Source organism: Hipposideros armiger, unplaced genomic scaffold (assembly GCF_001890085.2).
Source record: "Hipposideros armiger isolate ML-2016 unplaced genomic scaffold, ASM189008v1 scaffold_236, whole genome shotgun sequence".
In the NCBI taxonomy this organism is placed as follows: Eukaryota; Metazoa; Chordata; class Mammalia; order Chiroptera; family Hipposideridae; genus Hipposideros; species Hipposideros armiger.
The window spans coordinates 1,274,324-1,295,116 of NW_017731586.1; the positions used below are offsets into that span (position 1 = coordinate 1,274,324).

At 39.3% G+C, this 20,793-nt stretch overlaps 2 protein-coding genes across 4 annotated transcripts in view; one reads left to right on the forward strand and one right to left on the reverse strand.

The window, feature by feature from the left end:
- The window catches only part of FBXL13 (F-box and leucine rich repeat protein 13), a 226,515-nt gene that overhangs the window by 105,634 nt on the left and 100,088 nt on the right, over positions 1–20,793 (forward strand). The gene's annotated exons all lie outside the window — the stretch shown is intronic.
- Positions 6,041–20,793, reverse strand: part of LRRC17 (leucine rich repeat containing 17) — a 30,975-nt gene continuing 16,222 nt past the window's right edge. For both annotated transcript variants that reach the window (XM_019655127.1, XM_019655128.1), the window contains exons 2-4: positions 19,196–20,103; positions 11,007–11,162; positions 6,041–6,837 (exon numbers count right to left, since the gene is read on the reverse strand). In XM_019655127.1, coding sequence (XP_019510672.1) covers positions 6,440–6,837; positions 11,007–11,162; positions 19,196–19,967 — 1,326 coding nt within the window. In that variant the 5' untranslated portion in view covers positions 19,968–20,103 and the 3' untranslated portion in view covers positions 6,041–6,439. The remainder of the gene's footprint in view (positions 6,838–11,006; positions 11,163–19,195; positions 20,104–20,793) is intronic.

Sequence of the window (20,793 nt, forward strand, 5' to 3'; positions counted from 1 at the left end):
TATATCTTTTATAGGTTTTTGTTTTGTTGTTACCATGAAATTCATATATAACAAGCTATCTTTATAGCAGTCTATTTTAAATTGATGGTTGTTTAAGTTTGAACACATCTAAAAGCACTACATTTTAAAAAGCATCTCCCATGTTTATGCTTTTGACATATTTTACATTTTTTTACATGTACGCATAAATATGTATGTAACCCTTAATATATTAGTGTAATTACATATGCTTTCACTACTTTTGTTCTTTAACCTTCATTCTAGCTTTATAATTGGTTGATCCACTACTCTTACTAAATGTTTGCCTTTGTCAGTGAGATTTTTTCTTTCCTATGTTTTATTTTTAGTTTTCCACTTAAAGGAGCTCCTTTAGTATTTCTTGTAGTGGCAGTTTAGTGATGATGAACTCCTTTAGCTTTTGCTTGTCTGGAAAACTTTAACTCTCCTACAATTCTGAATGATAAACTTGCTGGGTAGATTAATCTTGGTTGTAGGTTTTCTCCCTTTTATCACTTTTTATATATTGTGCCATTTCCTTCTGGCCTGCAAAGTTTCTGCTGAAAAATTAGCTGTTAGTCTTATGGGGAAATCTCTTGTATATAATTAGTTGTTCTTATTATGCTACTTTTATGATTCTCCCTTAACTTTTAGCATTTTAATTATGATGTGTCTTGGTGTGGGCCTCTCTGGGTTTTTTTGTTCGTTTGGGACTCTGCTTTCTGGACTTGGATGCCTGTTTTCTTCACCAGGTTAGGGAAGCCTTTGGCCACTATTTCTTCAGATAGGTTTTCTGTTCCTTTCACTCTTCTCCTTCTGGGACTCCTATGATTTGAATGTTGGTATGCTTGATGTTGTCCTAGACTATCCTCATTTTTAAAACTTCTTTTTGCTATTCTGATTGGGTGATCCACTACTTTATCTTCCAGCTTGCTGACTTGTTCTGTATCATCTAATCTGCTGTTGATTACCTTTAGTGTATTTTTCATTTCAGCTATTCTATTCTTCAGTTCTGATTGGTTCTCAGAATATATATATATTTTGTTTTTGTTTTTTTAAGATTTTATTGGGGAATTTGGGAGAGGGAACAGTGTTGCGGAATTGGGGAAGGGGAACAGCTAAGTTGTTATCCTTCAATCTTAGTTGTGGAGGGCTCAGCTAGCTCAGCTCCAAGTCCAGTTGCCATCCGGCCACCTATCAGCAGCTCGTGGCTGCTCAGCTCAAGGTGCCGTTTTCAATCTTAGTTCTGGGAGGGGGGGTGGGCAGGGGGTGCAGCCTACCATCCCATGCAGGAGTTGAACTGGCAATCTTGTTGTTACGAACACACGCTCTAACTACTGAGCCATCCGGCTGCCCATCAGCAGCTCAGGGCAACTCAGCTCAAGGTGTCATGTTCAATCTTAGTTGTGGGTAGATGTAGCCAACCATCCCATGTGGGAGTCAAACCAGCAACCTTGTTGTTAGGAGCACGTGTTCTCACCAGCTGAGCCATCCTGCCACCTGTTGGCAGCTCAGCTCGGATGTAGCTCACTGGCCCATGTGGGAATCAAACCAGCGACCCTGTTACTCAGAGCTCACATTCTTAACCAACTGAGCCACTTGGCCCACCCCTTTTTTATATTTTTTGTCTCTTTGTTGAAATTCTCACTGAGTTCATCTATTTCTCCTAAATTTATTGAGCATCTTTAAAACCATTGTTTTGAACCCTTTATTAGGTAAACTACTTATCTCTATTTCATTTAGCTTTTCTTCTGGGGTTTTGTTCTCATTTTTCATTTGTACATATTTCTTTATTTCCTCCTTTTGGCTGTTCCTCTGTGTTTGTTTCTATAAATTAGGCAAAACAGCAACCTTTCCTGGTCTTGAAGGATTGATCTTGGTTAGGAGCTTCCCCTTTGTAGACTGCATGTGTCAGGGGTCTTGGGCAGACCAGGTGGAGCTGGAGCCAGAGCGAGAGTAGGCCTTAGGGAGACGCAGGGGCAAGTGAAACTGGGTCCTCTTTATCAGGCCTTTTGGAGTTGGAGTGGGCATAAGCCATGTAGAGTCCCCAAGGCAAGTTTCATTGCCTTGAAGCTTTAGCTAGAGTGGGTGTTAGCCATGGGGTGTCCTTGTGACAAGCCATCCAGCACCATTCTGGCATGTCAGTTGGAACTGTAGTTAGGTGGGCTCAGTCTGCAGAGAGTTCCAGTGACAAGCCTCACTGGGGTCTGGAGCTTTAGCTGGAGCAGTTGTAAGCTGCAGGTAGTCCTGGGGACAAATGGCCCCGGGACTGCCTTGGCAGGCAAGCTGGAGCTGTAGTTGGAGGAGGCTCAGGCTGAGGGGATCATGGGGACAAGTTCTGCCAGGGCCCAGATCTTTAACTGTAGTGGGTATTACAGGGAGTCCCAAGGACAAGCCACGCTAAAGCTCGGAGCTATAGCTGAAGTGGGCTGTGCTGTGGGAAGTCCTGGGAATAAGCTAGAAAGGGGTGAGAGCTGTAGCTAGAACAGATGTGAGCCATGGGGAATCCTGGGGCAAGCTGTAGAGCTGGTGTGGGCCTGGGTCCTAGGGCACACTGGGATAGCCTTGGTCATTTGGCTAGAGCACCTGGACTGTGCTTCTGCCCGTGATCAAGGTGTGTGTGGTGGGAGGGGGCACCACCCGAGAGAGTTCCTGCAATTCCACTCCCATCTGGGAGATGCTCTAGGATTAGTACATGGATTTCCTTCCCATATTGTGCAGCAAAACCACTGTTTTTTCACTATGCCCCAGGTTGGGTGAGTTTGTACAGGCTTCTCAGTGATCCCTCCCTACTACAAGTCAATGTGTTGGGGTGCATTTCCCACAATACTGTATGTCCATCTCTCCTACTCATTTCTATGTGGTCTCTCATTTTTTTGTGCAGAAGCTGTTCACTCAACCCTCAGTACTTCTTCAGGGGAAATTGCTCTATCTGTAGGTGTAGATTCGATGTCTTCATGGGAGGAGGTTAGTTCAGGGTTTTCCCACCCCGCTATCTTGTACCCTTCCTCTTGTTACTATTTAGCACCCTTTCTTTTTAGCTTAAAGTCCTGTTAACATTTCTTATAAGGCTGATTTTGTGATGATGAATTTGTTTTTAAGTTGCAGAAAAGGAGTTTATTAGGAGAAAAAAAATACATTTCAAAGAAACAGAAGTGGGCCCAAACAGTACTGTAGAGAATGGCTCAAGGGCCATTATTAGAAAAGAAAGTACACTCCAAAGAGTTTGGAGCGGGCCGAGCAAAGGAAGCTCAAAGGCCTGATGAACTTCTTTAGCTTTTGCTTGTCTGGAAAACTTTATCCCTACTTCAGTTCTGAATGATAACTTTGCTGAGAAGAATATTCTTGGTGGGAAGTTTTATCTTTCAACACTTTGAATATATTGTGTTACTCCCTTCTGACCTGCACAGTTTCTGCTAAAATTCTCTTGCTGCTTTTAAGATTCTCTCCTTGTTTTTAATGTTTGACGTTTTAATTATAATGTATCTTGGTGTGGGTCTCTTTGCTTTCATCTTATTTGTAACTCTCTTGGCTTCCTTGATCTGGGTGTCTGTTTCCTTCCCTAGGTTAGGAAAGTTTTCAGCTGTTATTTCTTCAAATAGATTTTTTTTGCCCCTTTCTCTCTCTTCTCTTTCTGCGGCTCCTATAATGTGAATGTTAGTGTGCTTGATGTGTCCCACAGGTCTCTTAGTTATCTTCACTTATTTTTATTCATTTTTTTTCTTTTTTCTGTTCTAATTGGGTGAGTTGCACTGCCTTGTCTTTGAGTTCACTCATGCTTTCGTCTGCTTCATCTAGTATGCTTTGAACCTCTTTAATATATTTTTCAGCTCAGATATTGTATTCTTCAGCTTTATAACTTCAATTTGGTACTTTCTTCTATTTTTTATCTCTTTGTTGAAGTTCTCATTGTGTTCATCTACTCTTCTTCTGAGTTCACTGAGCATGTTTATGACCACTACTTTGAACACTTTATCAAGAAAATTACTTATCTCCATTTTCATTAAGGTGTTTTCCAAGGTTTTATCTTGTTCTTTCATTTGAAGCATTCTTTATTTCTTCATTTTGCTTGACTTTCTGCTTTGGTTTTTGTGCATTAAATGCAACAACCACCTTTCCCAGTATTGAAGTTATGGCCTAGTATAGGAAACAAATCTTGTTGTTCAACCCTTCCTTAGCCCTTGGTTGTCTCTCAAACCTTTGTGATTGTCCAAGCAGCCTATTTTTAATATTTTAATAGATCCCAGTAGTTGAAGGTGTGCCAAGACCTGTTGTTAATGTCCCAAAAAGCAGGATCTCAGTCAGCACCTAGATTCTAGCTGATTGAAAGCCAGACCCTCAGGCAGCAGCTTTTAAAGTATGAAATATATACAGTTCTGTGGGACCACAAGTGTAAGCCTCACTGCCCACCAGAGCCAGGCAGTATGGAGGTGTTCCCTGGACAGCAGTGCAAAAAACAGGGCTCCAGACAAGTATATAAGCTGTTTTCTGTGTGCTATCAGTGAGCTGTAGCAAAGTAGACGGAGAAAGCAAAGATGGCATCCACTGGCCTCCATTCCCTGAGAACAGCTGCCAAGGCCCCTAGGTGTGTGCCAAACCTAAAACCTGCTCCTCAGGTCAAAGCTCCAAGACAAGCAAATAGGCCTCTTAATACAGATTTAAATGAAGTTCTCATGCAAGGCATCCATATCCAGAGTGCTTTGCAGCCCTGCACAGCAGAAAAGGCTTAGGTGGACCTGAATCCTAGCTCTGCTGCCCGCCAGCTCTGTGCCTTTGGCCAAGTTACCGAAACTCTAAGCCTTGGATTCCCCTCTAGAAAAGGCAGATATTACCTAACTCAGAGGGATCTTTTGAGAATTAGAGAATATGTGAAATTCTTAGACTGTCAACTATAGGGGAAAAAGGCATCATTGACACCTAAAATAAAAAGGTGATGGAGAATATCATTAATAATATTGTGATAAGTTTGCATGGTGACAGATAATTTCTAGAATTAGGGGAGGGTGACTTTTAAGATATAAAAATGTCAAATCATTATATTGTACACCTGAAACTAATAATAATATGATATACCAACTATACTTAAATTTAAAAGTTACCTTGTAATAAAAGAATATGTGAAGCCCTTAGCACCGTGTCTGGCATCTAATAGGTGCTTAAGAAATGCTCATTGCTATTTGTCATTTTCCATTTTTTGTGCTTTAGGAATTTTGTGAGTATAAAATAAGACCAGTTGATAAGCTTTGTGGGAATATCTTGATATAAGAAATGAAAATGTATTCAACTCCATGTGAAAAGGAAATCTGTATAAAAAAGAAAAAGTGGGACTTTTAGGGATATGTGCACACTTCTTTTCATTTTATTTTTCTTTCTAATAGTACAGCCAACTATCAAAATGCAAACTAACGGGGTCAGTTCCTAGGTATTCCCTCTTATTCTGGTGATGTTTCTCTAGGTGCGCTAATTTTAATTTTAACCTTCAAACCCAAATGATGGGGCTTCTCTTGGACACCAACCCTTCCCTCATTTGCCTCTGATATACTTCCTCTTTTTTGTTTCTGCTTCATCCCAAATCCTGACCCTGAATCCTAATTTCATCCTTATTTTGTGCTCCTTGACGTATTAGTTTAGCTGGATGGGCTCAGGCCCTTCCCCCACTGACAGATGTCTTCCTAATCTGAACACAATTGAAAAACCAGTTCTGTTTCTATGATCACCATGTTTATACCTTGTTAGGGCTCATGAGTCACACCATCTACAGCTGCTTCTCAGAGTCCCATCTTCTGACCAGCCTCCAACATAATTCTCAGATTCTCGACTTATTGCTTGTGACAATTCTCTTTCAGGTCTAGCTTGACCGTTTTGCAAGAATCAATGAAGAGTAGTTGAGAATTTGGGTTTTGCCATTTTGGAATGCACAAGAATTGGAAATGGAAATTTATTCAGTGTATAAGCTGACATACTGGGGGGGAAAGTGAGGATGGGGGCAGAGGGGAGAGAATGATATTTTATTATTACTAAGCATTTGTATCTTTTCATTTTGATTATGTTTAGGTATATACATGCAGCTATCAAAAGGCATGTAAAAATGAACAGTTTTATTATTATTTTCAAAAAGCAGTAAAAACACTTATACAGGACATTATGAAATTCTAATGCCATCATTAGGACCTAACTTATGCAGGTTATCAGTGTGGAATCGTCACCGAAGGCTGTTCTGCAAACAGGCAGGCAAGCAGGAGGAGAGTATTCCCTTGATTATTACAATTGGCACAATAATAATAATAATAATTATAATAATAACAACAATAATAGAAGAAACCTTCCTTTAACTGGATAACCCTGCATAAATAGGCAACACAGTTAATCAAAATGTAAACAGATGGTTTCCTGACACCAGTATAGCAATATAAAACTAGCTGCAACCAGAAGAATTTCTAAGTTATCCCACTATCGTGATTCTTACACTTTGCTTCTTTGCCGTGTGATCCTTATGTACTTTTTCCCATTCATCCTCTTCTGTATCCTGGTCAAATGTTTCAGAGTATGCTGGTAATTTGTCTTTGGGGCATTCTTCATAGTAACTCCGGACATATTTCCCCACGAACCACCCTTTGTATTCTTCAGGCATTTTGCATTCCAGGCCAGTATAGTGAACGTTGTAGTGATGCTTTAACCAGTAGTAGAGGTAGTGGATGCTGTAGTCACATCTCCAGGGGTTATCTCTGAGCCACAGGAGTTTCAAAAAATACAAATCTTCTAATACTCCATAGTCAAAGTTTTGCAGACTGTTGTTTGATAAATCTAACTCTTCTAAATGTATGAGTCCTAAAAAAGCAGCTAGAAACAGAAAATATTTGTTATACCAATGAGCCATGGGGTTAAATGCAACTGTATGGCGTATTATAAGGACAAATAGAAATGAAAAATACAGAGACAATTCTAACTGGTGAAAATAAAGGAAAAGATTTCCCTCCCCTCGTTTTACTCAGATCACTTCAGGAAACCTCTAAGTACTTTGTCCTCTCTTTGAAATGTATGCATATCCTTTAGAAGATTCCTAAGGCCTTTTGTCAGCTTTATGAGCCAACAGTGTCTTTCTTAAGGACCTGGGAGCCCTCCTTGAAATATAATCAAGAAAGATAGCACCCCTACCTCTTTGAGAGGGTAAGAGCCTTGCTTCAAGTTGCAAAACTGCCTCTTGTCATAAAGGTAGAAGTTTGTTTTCCTCTTGATAAAGCCAATTCACTAACACAATCGGTCATTTCAATTACCAAGCAAAGTTAGGATGAACCGTGTGTGATAAATGGTGCTGTCAAGTCCTTTTACTTAAGGACTAGTTATCATTTATCCTGAAAACATGTATGCATTGAGTTGTATCTGCTCGCTTATGTATAGGGTGAGATTTCTTTCTGCCTTTGCAATCTCTTAGCAGATTGCCTGTGATGTACATCACGTTCTAGTTTGATGTTTATTCAGTAATAGAAGTGTTTTCTTACTCTATTACCTTTATGGAGAGGATTTCTGTGTTGGGAGAAGATTTTGGTTTTAATTGTATTTCTCTAATAGTACACATACCTAAGTGAGAAATTCAGAAATATGCTTTTACTCAAACAAAGCTTTCCTCTGATTAAATTGACTAGAACTCAATATTTTATATGAAAAATCAGTTTTAAGTTAGCTTTCTAAAAGATATATTTTGGGTTCATGTGCGTTTTTTTTAATACTCACTGGAAAGATGCCACACAAAAAGCTATGAATTAGGAAAATATTTCAAACATAAGACATAAGTGCATTAAAAACTGAAAAAAGCGTGTCTGGTGATGATTTGACAGCTCCATGGGATACCAGTAAACTCTGAAAATGCCTAGAAAACAGGTTTTTTCCTGGTTTAGGGGGAGAGAATTATATTCCTATAGAGCCCAAAACGAAAAGAATTTTAACAATTTGAAAATATATGGTTGTGTTTTGGCAAACTATGATAGCTATTAGCTTTGAATCCATATATATTTAATTCTCCTGGAGGGTGGATAATTAAAACAAATATCAAACACATAACACAAATAAGACAACAAAAGGCTTTTTTCCCCCTTTACGAGTAAAGAAATATAAACCTACATTATCCCTATTTCAGTTAATGTGGACTGACAAAATACCCTAGAATTTATAGGTCAATCCCAATTTCAAATATGTCGTTTCTATTTCAAACATCCCCTCACTGCAGTTTTAAAATATTTGATAGAGCAAACAGTGTCCTTATTTTGCATTTAAAAAACATGCTCTCACACCAATACCATCAAACGTTTTCATATCATTTGTTCTCTGACAAAAACCTCCATAAAATTCTCCATAAATTCTCCATAAAAAGAACTTTCCATTTTAGTGCAAAACAAATAATTGGGGATACAGTGGTGGAGAGCAGGAGGCTGGGAAGGCGCAAAAGGTTAGCCCTTCTTCTGAAGATGCTGCATTTCCCTCCCCGCCATTTGCTAACATTCTGTGAGTCAGTGATCTCAAAACACTTTATCTTTCTTAAACAAGTCAGCCCTTCAGATTGAAAGCATGTGTAAATATTTCTCGATTTTATTTTGAAAGCACTATAGTTGTTACTTAAACCATATGTATCCAGGCACTTTGGAAAGCTGTTTTCATTTGTTTCTTAAAGGAGGTAAACCCCCTACTAGGGTGTCTCTTTCCCTTTTCTGCAATAATATCTGGCATTTTATGAGACTGTTAGTCACACATTTTAAAGACTGGTGGGTCTCACTGCATTTGCGTACCTAGCAGCATAAGTTGTTAAAGTAGGACTACTTTGGCAGTGTTTCATCTCAGAGGCCCCGAAATATAGAAGGTCTTTTATTTTAAAACTTCTTTAGGTCATTTTGACTTATTTCCGTGCTGAGATACTTTTTCGTTCCAGAACATATACCAAGAAAAGTGGTTGGCGTTTGGTAGGCGTTGGATACATAGTTGTTAAGGTAGAAAATACTTTCCTGGGCCTGAATTGAACAAAGGACAAAAAGGATACTACTGCCAGTAACACAGTTTACATTGTGTGTCAGCAAGGAAAACACATGGGGTAAACAAGATTAAAAGGCCCTTACAAGATCCTAAGGGTGGAAAAGGAATCCTCACAGTTATGGGAATTTCATAACTGATAAGGGGAAAATGTCACTAGAAGTAACGCAAGCCCATTTTGCAGTTATTTATCTCTGCATTGTCTTCCCTCATTTTTCTCTTGTTTTCTTTACATAATGTAGTTCTATTATAATTAAAACATTGTTGCCCCATTATTCATTACTTTAATAAATTTAACTTAGCCCATATAATAACATTGAGCCTCTTTTAGAGATAGCTCTAAAACTCAGTTGCATCCATACTTTCGATAGTTGGTAAGCTAAGGTCAGAGGGAAGTTAGACACTTGCCCAGGGACCTGCGTAACGACACGGCCTGCTTGTCTTGTGGTTCTTTGGTTCTCATGGAGCAAAAGAGGGTCTCCACCTCTGGCTTTGTGGAGACAGACTACCAGTGACTGACAGGCACACTAATGCCGTGATTGCTTCAGTTGTGAGAAGAGTCTCTCTGTAGTAGTCTTATTCACTGTGAAATGAAAATTGCTTTTGACCTCACAATTTAAAGATACTGCCAAGTTTATACTATCTGCACAGGCTAAGGTATAAGTGTAGCATATTGCCGTTCCCTGTGGAAATGTGTAAAGTTATGATTTCTTAATATTTTAGAGAGATGTTATTAATATTAAAATAGCCTTGTAGCTCTAGAACATTCATTTTCAATTTTCACTTCTGCAATGTTAAAATCTTAATGTTCTATTAATGATATTAAGTTACCATTATAGAAAGCAGAAGAAACAATTGTACTCAAAATGTTTATGAGGTTAACATTGCGTTATTAATAGTATTACTAATCATTTTTATAGATAGGACTTTTTTTTAAATGGAGGTAGCACTGTGAAGGCACATATGTTATGTATGTTACAAATCTGATCCATATTGCAGTAATTCTCAGTTCTAGTGGGTTTACTTAACTTACCACTCTCGCTTTTGCCATAGGCTTTGCTCAGAGAATGGAGAAGAGATTTGAAAGGTGGAAAAGAGATCTTGATCTAGGATTAAATAAAATACAACTGGCTCTGGTTTGAGCACATTTTATCTTAATTATGAACTTAGTGCTTAGCAGATTGTTTCAAATTTACTTTAAACAAGTTGTTAAAGTCCTATTTTAAACAAGTTGGAACTTAATGAATAGCAAAGAAAACGCCAAGTCTGAATTTCCCTTTAAAAATCACTACATGTTTAAAGTGTATGCCGGACAAGCTGGGCTGGGTGTGACCTGACCTGGGAGAGCTGTCCAAGGTCAGCAAAGTGAAAACAGATGGACCTTTACTGGGCAATCCCTGTCACTCAAGATCAAGACCACAGCCCAACCCTGAGACAGAAGGAAATGTAAAGCCTGCCAAACGTGGCAGTTGCCTTTGTTTCTGGACCATGTAAAGATGGGTCCATGGACCACACTCCGTCAAACACCCAGAAAACAACTGATGAAAACTCACATGCGGCTTGCATCAACTGACAGCTCTTGCAGGGATCACAAACATTAACAAAAAAGATAATTTATGTGTCTTGGCAGTTATTCTATACCATTTCCTAGACATTAAAAAATCCAAAGGAAAAAAAAATCACAACATGTTTAGCATTGTATTGACCACTAGCCACATATTTTTTTTATTATAGTTTATAAAACACTCTTATTTGGACCAATTAAATAAGTGTTGCTTACTAATATATAGTATTACATACTTCATAAAGCAACATTTTGGCAAATATTTCTCTGAATGCCTAATTCTAATTTAAGCATCCTGTTTAATTTAAATTCAAACTTTTTATTATTTTGTTTCTTTAAAACGAAATTGCATTTACTGTAAATGTTGCCATAGAAAAACCCAGAAAACATCTGTCACCAGTGTGAAGGGCTATTCTATGGAACTTACCAGGATCTATGAATTCAATGCCATTGCTGCTCAGGTTTAGTTTCTTTAGCTCATGAACATCTTCAAACTCCTTGGGTCGCAGTTGGTTGATTTTATTGTTTGACAAGTCAAGTTTAACAATATCTGGAGGGATGTTGTTTGGAACTTTCTTCAACTCTGGAAAAATTAATAATATTCAGATTATCAAGCTCTCCTCTCACCTGCATGTGCTCTATCGCTCAGAACACCTGTGTGATTGAAGAGCCAGCTCTTAAATATAAAGGGGCAAGGTGTATCCAGAGGCAAAGAGCTTTGGTATGAGCAAGCCTTAGCACGTGCTACTTTCTGCCAAAGCCTGGCGAACCATGTGCATCACACTTAGAGGAGCGCCTCCTTGCTGAGCTGTTCAGAGAAACTTCTAGAGGCTGCAAGAAATTAAGAGGACATGAGCAGGCAGCACAGCTCAGTCATCAGGGGAGGTGGTGGCTTCATTCTTGCCTGTCCGTTAAGAACCACTTGTGCAGATTAACAAAAAGAAAGCTAAAACAAATGCAACAGACCAAACTGTTCTATGTATGTGCCCTCCCACTCTCTAGGAGTTTTCACTACTAATTATCCCCTCGTTGATGCATCTTTATTTTATCCCTCTCTTCAGGCTCCTTCTGCCAACAAATAAGCTCAGGTCTCTACACCCCTAAAAAACAAAACAAACTAAAAGCTCTTGACCTTGGTGGCCCTCAAACTATTATCTTATTTCTCCTTTCCTTGGATGTTGACATTCAAGAAAGACTGGTCCTGACTTGCTTCTGCTTCCTCATCACCCACTTGCTTTGTGAGTCCTTGTGATTTAGTTTATACTCTATCTTTCCGTAACTCTTCCTGGGGTACGACAGTAACCCGATTCCTCGGGAACAGTAATAACACTGCTGCTGCCGTGATGACTGATAATAATAGGAAAAGCTTCTGGAAGAGGAGTCCAGGTTAGTTTTCACAAGTTTACAGGAAATTGAGGTTTGACTAATTTATCTCTTATTATTTATGTTTGTCTTTAAATAATGCTCTTAAAAATATGAAGTGTGTTTATTTTATATTTTAGCATAATAGTTGCCCTTTCTCTTAATCCTTAGCAAAATATTCTGAAGAGGTTTTATTCCATTTTAAGTAGGGCAAGTGAGGTCTGTAAAGAGAAATAAGCCTGTTCCCACAAAAGAAAACCAGAAGAAACAAATAAAATATCCAGATTCATTGATACTTGAGAAATAGCACAACCCAACGGCTTTCTGAATAAATAGAAATTCTTTGAACTGAGTACAGTAAAATAAGCTTATGAAAGGTGGTATCCATTTATCCACAATGCCACTTTCGGTACAGAATAATAATTGAAATACTGATAATTTCTTCAAAATACCCTCTATAATCTATGATTTCTTAACCCATAGTATATTTACTTTCATAAGGACTCAGACTTATTCTTTTCCCTATAGCTTAGAATCCATGGTCTTTAATGGGATGGTACTGGTAGTTCCTTCTTTCACATCCTTTTTTCTGTTAAATTTGATTTTTCTTCTTCATGGGATCTTAGTATCTCAGTATCAATGTGCAAGAACTGTTCTAGTTGCTCTAGCAAGTATTAAGTGACAAGAACCCTATGAGCTAAGCACCATTATTATACTCATTTTACAGATGAAGAAACTGAAGCACAACCTGCCCAGTCACACTCCTAGGATTTAAACACAGATGTACTAGCCCCAGAATTTAGCTTCTAACCACTATGCTCTGCTGTGTGTTCGTGGTATCTTTCTGTTTCATTCATTTATGCTGTTCCATCTGCTTAGAATCCTCAATCTTGGCACATATGAAATGGGGGTGGGGGAGCAACTGGGGGCGAGTCAATATTTGGGGATGGTCATGAGACCTTTTTGGCTCTGTATTTAAAATGACATCTCCCTGCTTTCAAGTGGGTAATGATGATGATGATAATAATAATAATAATAATAATAATAATAATAATAATAGTACTCCTACCACCATTCCGTGCTTTTTCTCAATGGTAGTTATCAACAACAAACATAGTGTACATTTTCATATTGTTTTTTCATTTTTGCCCCCTCCTCACCATGGATTCATGAGGGAGGCTCAGAACAATGCCTAATATATCATAAATAAATAAGTAGTATGTGGCTTTTTAAATGGCACCCAATGATGCATTCTACTGATATTCACTCCCTCGTGCAAACCCTTCCCTTTGAGTATGGGCTGAAACTAGTGACTTACTTCTAACAATAGAATGCAGCAAATGTGATGGGATGTGACATCCATAATTAGGTTACAAGGAATTGTGACTACTTTCATCTTGCTAGCAGGCTCTCTTTTGCTAGTTTTGATAACATAAGCTGACATGTTGGAGAGGCTCACATGACAAGGAATTAAGGGTGGCCTCTGGCCAACAGCTCTGAAGGAATTGAATCCTGCCAATGCCCACATGAGCACGGAAGAGAATCCTTTTCCAGTTGAGCCTTCAGATGAGACCACAGCCCTGAGCCCTGGTCAACACCTTGATTACAGCCTCCTGAGAGATCCTGAAGCAGAGGACCCAGCTAAGCCATGTCTAGTTTCCTGACCCACAAAAACTGTGAGATAATAAAGTGTGCTGTTTTAAGCCATTAAGTTCTGGGATAGTTTGTTATGCAGCAATAGATAACTCCATGGTAAGTAACAGGAGCTCATTAAATGTTTTATAAGTTTAATGATTCCAGAATACTGAATCCTCTTGCATTAAAAGTGCTTGAAAATTTGGGTAATCTTATTTCTGCCCTCTGATAAAACATTGTTCTGTTTGACCTAGAGTTGTGTCTGCCAACATACTGAAAAGGGAAAGATTTTAAGACTTGAACTCATTAAAATGTTACAACAGTGAGGTAATCTTCCCTTTAGAATCAAGACCCTAACTGGAGAGCTATATTCTCTCTTGGATACTACATGTAAACAAGGAGATGAAGATTCTAGTGATACAGTAAGTCCCCAACTTACGAATATTCAAGTTGTGAACTTTCACAGATATGAACGGACCTCGCATTACGAACATTCGTAGATGCGAACAAATTGTGGAAATAGCTCACGTGTCTGCTCTTGTCAGTTCACTCCATGCAATCCCCTATATGCCAGTTGTACTGTACTGTACCACCATTTTAAGGTAACTGTAAAAGTAAAAATAGTTTATTTACAGTATTTTTGTGTGTGTTTAGTTTTTTTATGCTTTATATTGTATATTTGTGTCCAAGGTGTATGTATAAGACTCACTTTGTTGGACTTATGAACGAATCCGACTTACGAATGGTTCTCCCTAAACAGAACTCGTTCGTAAGTTGGGGACTTACTGTAATTGAAAACCACAGAGACAATTGAGTACAGACAAAAGACATTCTTGACATTTAGCATTTGGACTAATTATTGAGAATGGCTGTGGCCTCTTCTTAGAAGGCTTTAAAAAGCAGAATAGAATTTTATTTCAAAAGACCCAGGTTCCCACCTCTTCTCACTTCCTTCACTGCTACCACATTGCTCCAAGCCATCATTACCTCTTGTCTGGATTATCTCAATAGTGTCCTAACCCATATGATCCTGTTAAAACATAAGTCAGATCATGTCATTTCCCAGATGACTTCCCATCCTCCAGATGGCAGAATCCTTCAGTCACTTTCCATTTCACTCTGAATAAAAGCCCACATCCTCACCAAGGTCCTGTAAAGCCATAAAGAGCTTGCTTAGGTTTTCCTTGTCACCAGAGTCAGCATCTCCTCAATTCTGGAAAGCAGCCTGTTTATCAGGACTTGCTTACTGAACCCACATCTGCTGGGCTGGATATGAAGGTGGATGACAGACACCTCTCAAGCAACCACTGCAGGACAAGTCAGAATGGGTTAACCACAAATAAATGGGTAGAAAAAATGTGTATGAGAACACCCTGAAACTCAGCTTAAGCGAAGTGGCAGACCCATGGATGCTGGGAAAGGAACATGAATTGCAGAACCAACTTTTAGTTAAAAATAGGGGTAAAAATAGGATCCCCAAGTAATACCAGGAAGTGCAAACCGAAGCCTTTACTAGTGTGGCTTAGAAAAACATGCAAACATCTTATTTCTTGTATTGATGAGTAAAAACATTTCTTTAATTCTTTTACCTTAAATGTGAATGAAAATTGCAAACACTGATGTAAAATAAGCTTATTTTTTATAAAGATTATATAAATAAAAATTTCCTCAGGCCAGAAGTCAAATTTGGTCAGTGTTCCCTTTCTAGATCAGGCACCACATGGTTATTTGCTGCTACCCAAAATTCTTTATAAACCCTCAACAAAGACCATGTTTACTTGATTATCACCCTTGACAAGGCTTGGCCCTCCCCCAACCAAACTTTGCTGATTTTGAGGAGGAAATTAGGAAATTTTCTCCATGTAATTTCCCCATGTGGTAGGCTCTCTTGGTTGTCAGCAATGTCACAACTACTCTGAAAGCTTGGTGGCAGTAGATGAAGAGACATAAATGGGCCTATTTATTGCAAATAAAAAAATTCTTAATTACTGTTCAAACCAGCGGTAAAATTACCTTCAGAGGCAGCTGGGAGCAATTAATGGGCATATTTCACCCCAGCCTTAATCTTAGAGGTAAAATGAATCCTTAAAAATGGTAAATTATTCTGGTAAATGTGAAGTTAAAAAAGCAGTTTTGACACTCCTATGTTCATGTATTTTTGGCAATCCATTTACCTCAATAAGGCATAAACATGCCTTTCAACTAATCTCACATTTATTCCCTTTGAAAGACAGTTCAGTTGGCAAAGGGCCTGTCTCCCAGTGAATAAAGCTATTATTTCTTTTTCTTGCTGTCAGATGTTCAAGGCAAAAATAGTGATCTTTGAGGTCTATGTGGTCACATTGGCACATATCAGGTACTCTACACACATCATCTGACTCATCAGCCATCAGCAGGGAAAGGCCCAGCTCCTGAGTTAGGGCAATCTGCATTTGGGCTCTCTATGCGTGATCGTGTGCATGGTGTACTGCACAGAGCCTAAGAGGAGGGTTCAACACAGGCGAGAAGCACCTAGGAAGCTTTTATAAATTCTTGTTTGTTAATAGATGTACCCAGAATCTTGAAGGAAGAGATGACATAGCATGCTCGTCAATAGCTTGAGAACTGCTTGGAGATTGCTGTGTGACCTTAGAAGGGCAACTTCACTTCTCTACACCTCAGTTTCTTCATTTACAAAAAGAGGATAATAATAGTACTACTTCTTTTAAGGTTGTGAGGAGGAAATGAAGTCATGCAGGAAACTGGGCACGCCGAGCATTCAGATGACAGCTCCAGTTTCACTCTTTTTTTTTTTTTTAAATTATTTATTTATTTTCCAGTTTCACTCTTGATGGCATGTTTTAGGCTCCTTTAGATCCTACATAGAGCCTAACATGTGGAGCACAACCAAAAGTATTACTACATTCCGGCAGGGAGCTAGCGATGAACAGTTCGGAACATTTATTCTTAGCATTGGACATTTCTTATCTATTTATAGAATGGGCTAAGGAAAATTACAGTGGATTATAGTCACATAGTCATGAATTTTAACTTTCATGTATTTTTATTTTAAAAGGTTGCTTAAATTACTGCTTTGCAAGAGCAAGGAGAGCAACTCAATTATTATCATCAATCTGAAGCCCATGACCCCGTGCCAGGCAGCTCCAAAGGGAATTTAATAGGCAATACCTTTGACTTTAAACACAAAGGAATCAACAACATTCCAAAAATGAAAAATAATCGAATCAACAGATTTGTAGCAACCATAGTGAAAGTGATTTATATTGATTATATTAAAAGACAAAAAGTGCACATTTTATCTAAATTGTATCTACATTTTTAAATCTAGAAAATATAGCCTCTGATTTATGTAGTCATTAACGTGTGGAACAACGTGAGTTGTCGTCTAGTGTACGAGGGCCCGATATTATGTATACTCACTGTGTATGCCATGAAACTTTTTTTATATTGTTTTCCAGTAAATAACGTGTATTTTAAAGCAGGGGGAATGGGTTTATGAGGCATATCAGGAAGGTTGTGTTTATACAACAATAAATTGAGGAAAGAAAGCAATAAAAATATATTTGTATTTTTATAGGTTGATTTTTACCAAGAGAAAAAGAGACAAAAATATCATGGGAAAAAAGGCAAAGGTAGAAGAAATAGGCTCATGGGGGAGGGAATGGCCCAAGAGTAGAAAAGCAGTAAAAAAGAAATTTCCTAACACTTTATCTCTTCTTAAATAACAGTGTAGTCTGGCTACAGAAGTCTTTAACTTTGTGTTGATGGCAAGTTTTCTCAGATAATTAATGAACTTAACTGTACCTACTTTCTCTTTATCACCTAGGCACCAAGTGCAGACTAACTTTAGCTTGAGAATAGAACCTCAGCAATATCAAGTAATTTTTCTAACCCAAGTCTAGGATTAGTAGCTTTGCATTAGTTTTTAAAATATATAATTCAAGATTTTAAGCATCACAAAGGAAATCCTAGTAAAACATGATCTCCAGCATGAAGCCCTAAGCCCTCACCATAACAGTGTCAGGGAAATCCCACCCAGTCAGGCTACAGAGGAACTACATTTATTGACTTTTCTGGAATTCCTTAATGCCCCCATTGTTGAGGCAGCTGCCTGTTCGAACATGATCAGATTAATTCTGGAAAACAGCAGCAGGCTCACATAGACTGAGGTTCCTGATCAGATGAACCAAGTCTTACCTTTGCTCTTTACCCGTGGGAACTCCCTGAGGCTCATTTTCCTCAACTGTGAATGGGGATACTACCACCTTCCTGGAGGCTGTGCACGGCATGTGTGTGGAGTAACTGAAACACAGTAGGTTCTCAATGAACATAGAGGATGCCAGCATGGCATCTCCCAGGTTACAAGGCTGTAATTGCTCTACTACAGTTTCACATTACAGACCATTCACAGGGTGTCACAGTACACAAACCTTTCCATGCCACCACGGCTGTGGTGTGATCTAACCCTGTGCCTCTCTCCAGAGTCAGAGGGGAGCAAGGTTTGAACACAGCTTTGTTGATAAATGAACATCCTTACTCTTGGCACAGGTTGCCTGCCTCTTCAACATCTTCAAATTCCTGCCTGTGGCTTCCTTGAGAGGAGCCAAACTGTGTTCCTCTTAACCTCCCCTTTCTGTTCTTAAAGAAACAAAACCAAGCAAAATCTCCCAAAATAATTGGAAGGAATGACACCATGCTAAGACCCTAACTCAATGACTTTCGTTTAATATTACAAATAAGTTATTACTCCATGCCAGAAATGAAACAGACAGGCACGGTTTTATGGCTTGTTATCTGAGGGTAGATTAGCAGTTTCAAGGCCACACTTTGAGACCGTCTTCACTCACATGTCAAGAGTATTACTAAAATCTCCCTTTTGTTTTCTTATTTCATTAATTTATCCTGTAGGTGCAAATCCTGCACATTACTAGCCCGAGGCTGTGTGGTCTATAACACTCAGTAATGATTTTCAGGAAGTAGGCAATATTCTGGAAAGGTGTCCTTAGTCTCATAGTTTTGGGATTAAATACTTTGAACTTTATTTTTTTCAATATGTTTATGCTTTGTTTTGAGTAACTTGGGGGACAACTAAGATACAGGATGTTAGCAAGCGTTTATTAAAACCCTGAGACTGAATTATAAGAACTACAAACACACCGTCAAACACCCGCCTGGCCTCCTCTAACAGGGCCCTCGCCTGTCCTGTCCTGCACTGGGTTTCCCTGAGGTTATCATCTCCCCAGAGACGCACAGATGGGCTCGGTGTAAGTCAGGTTATACAGACAGCATTTGCACTTGTTTCCATACCCATTGGTTTACGTACATAAATTAAATTAATTAGATGTAAGACAAAAGGAATTCCTTACAGCCACAGCTTGCATTGAGCGATAAGAGTAGGATCCAAATGGCTGTCCCTCCTACCCTCCTCTATTGTTCCCTAAGCCACCAACCATCTTGAGTTTAGACTCCAGAAAAGCTTCAAGTAAATTCACTGTGATAGGAGAAAGATTTCCGGTGGACATTACACCAGAAATTCCAAGGCATAGTGGGGTGCAAGGAGGGTTATAAGACTCAGAGCGTTTTAAATCTTCCATGAAAATGAAAAAGAAACTTACAAACCTTTTCTTTTGCAGTCCAGTGTTTGTATGGGAAACACATAAATGTGGCAAAGAGAAGAGTCCACGTCAGGCTTGATGACCGGGGGTCTCCCTGACACTTGGGGTTTGGGCTCCAACTGTTCCCTTTCTTCTTCATTACATAACTCTTCAGATCTTATCTGCCGCAGTTTTTTATTTTTTAGTTCTTGTGGGCTTTCGCATTTGGCGTAGTTCCCCAAATTTCGGTTCTTTGGAACCTGCAACATTGAAATAAGCGTTTCCATGTCACAGACGCAGTGCCAGGGGTTGTCATAGAGGCGCAGGTAGCTCAGGAGAGGCGTATAAATGAACACCTCCTCAGTCAAGGCTTTGATCTGGTTGTGCTGCAGTAAGAGAGTGGTCAGTTTATTTAAACCAAAGAAAGCCTCACTCTCAATTTTGGAGATCTCATTCTGTTGCAGATCCAAGCTTTTCAGCTTTCTGAACTTGGAAAACATGTTGTTCTTCAACACGCGGATCTTGTTTCTTGCTAACAGCATGTGCAGCAAATCCTGAGGCCAGTCAGGGAGCACATAAACTAGTTTTCTTTCTTGGCAATCTAAGTATTTTTCGTGGAGATACGTGTACACTTCACAGGGGAGGCCTGGTGCATAGCGTTTGACGGGGTGGGCGGCTCTGCGGCCTGAGCCCACCCGGCCAGGCCGCGCTCGGCTTCTCACACCCCCGGGGCTTGCCCTGCGGGGCTCTGCGGCTTTACAAAGGAGGAACAGGATGACGATGGTAACCAGGCGCATCCTGACATCCAGCTGGCCCCAGTTACTCAGTGTGGCAGACGGAACAATGGAAGTATTCCTTTGAAATCCAAGTCTGGGTAATCTTAACTAATTCAGATCAGACACAATGAGATCCAGCTGAGGTATGGTGGAGTCCCTAGATTGCAAGAGGAAAAAAAATGTTTAAGGACCATTGTCAGCACTATTATTGACAGATAATGGAAGCTTTTTTTTTTTTAAAGCAAAGATATTCTAGTTAATAAAGGCACATACAAAATACCACTTGTATAAGGCTCTACACCATCCGCCTTGCCTTGTTTAGTGACTAAATGTTTGGGCCCTGAGTTTGAATCAAGACTCTCCTACTTGCTGAACTGTGCAACTTCAGGCTAGTTATTTAAAGTCACCTTCTGCATCTGTAAACTGAGGCTGAGTGTGCCTCTAGTATTGTTGAGAGGATGAAATGCGCTCATACATCTAAGACACTTCACAGTGCCTGGTCCAATGGAAGTACTCCACAGGGTCAGGGCTTAGCACTATGAAAACTGAAATCTGTAGTTTATCATCACATCAGATTCAAGAAATGAAAGGGATTCCCCTTACAGCCTTCAGATATGCAAATATGTGTAGGACCCCAAATGGCTGAGTTCCTGAGCTTATTTTTTTCTTTATTGTCTCCCAATCGCCAATTGTGTTGAATTATCTCGTGCACAGCTTTCTTGAAGGTCCCATCAGTGAAGCCTTCACTGACTGCTCTATTTGAAGTCACACCCCTTCCCATTCCCTAGCGGCTCTCCACCCTCTTTCTCGATTTATTTTTCTCCAGAGCAATTATCACCAGCTGTCA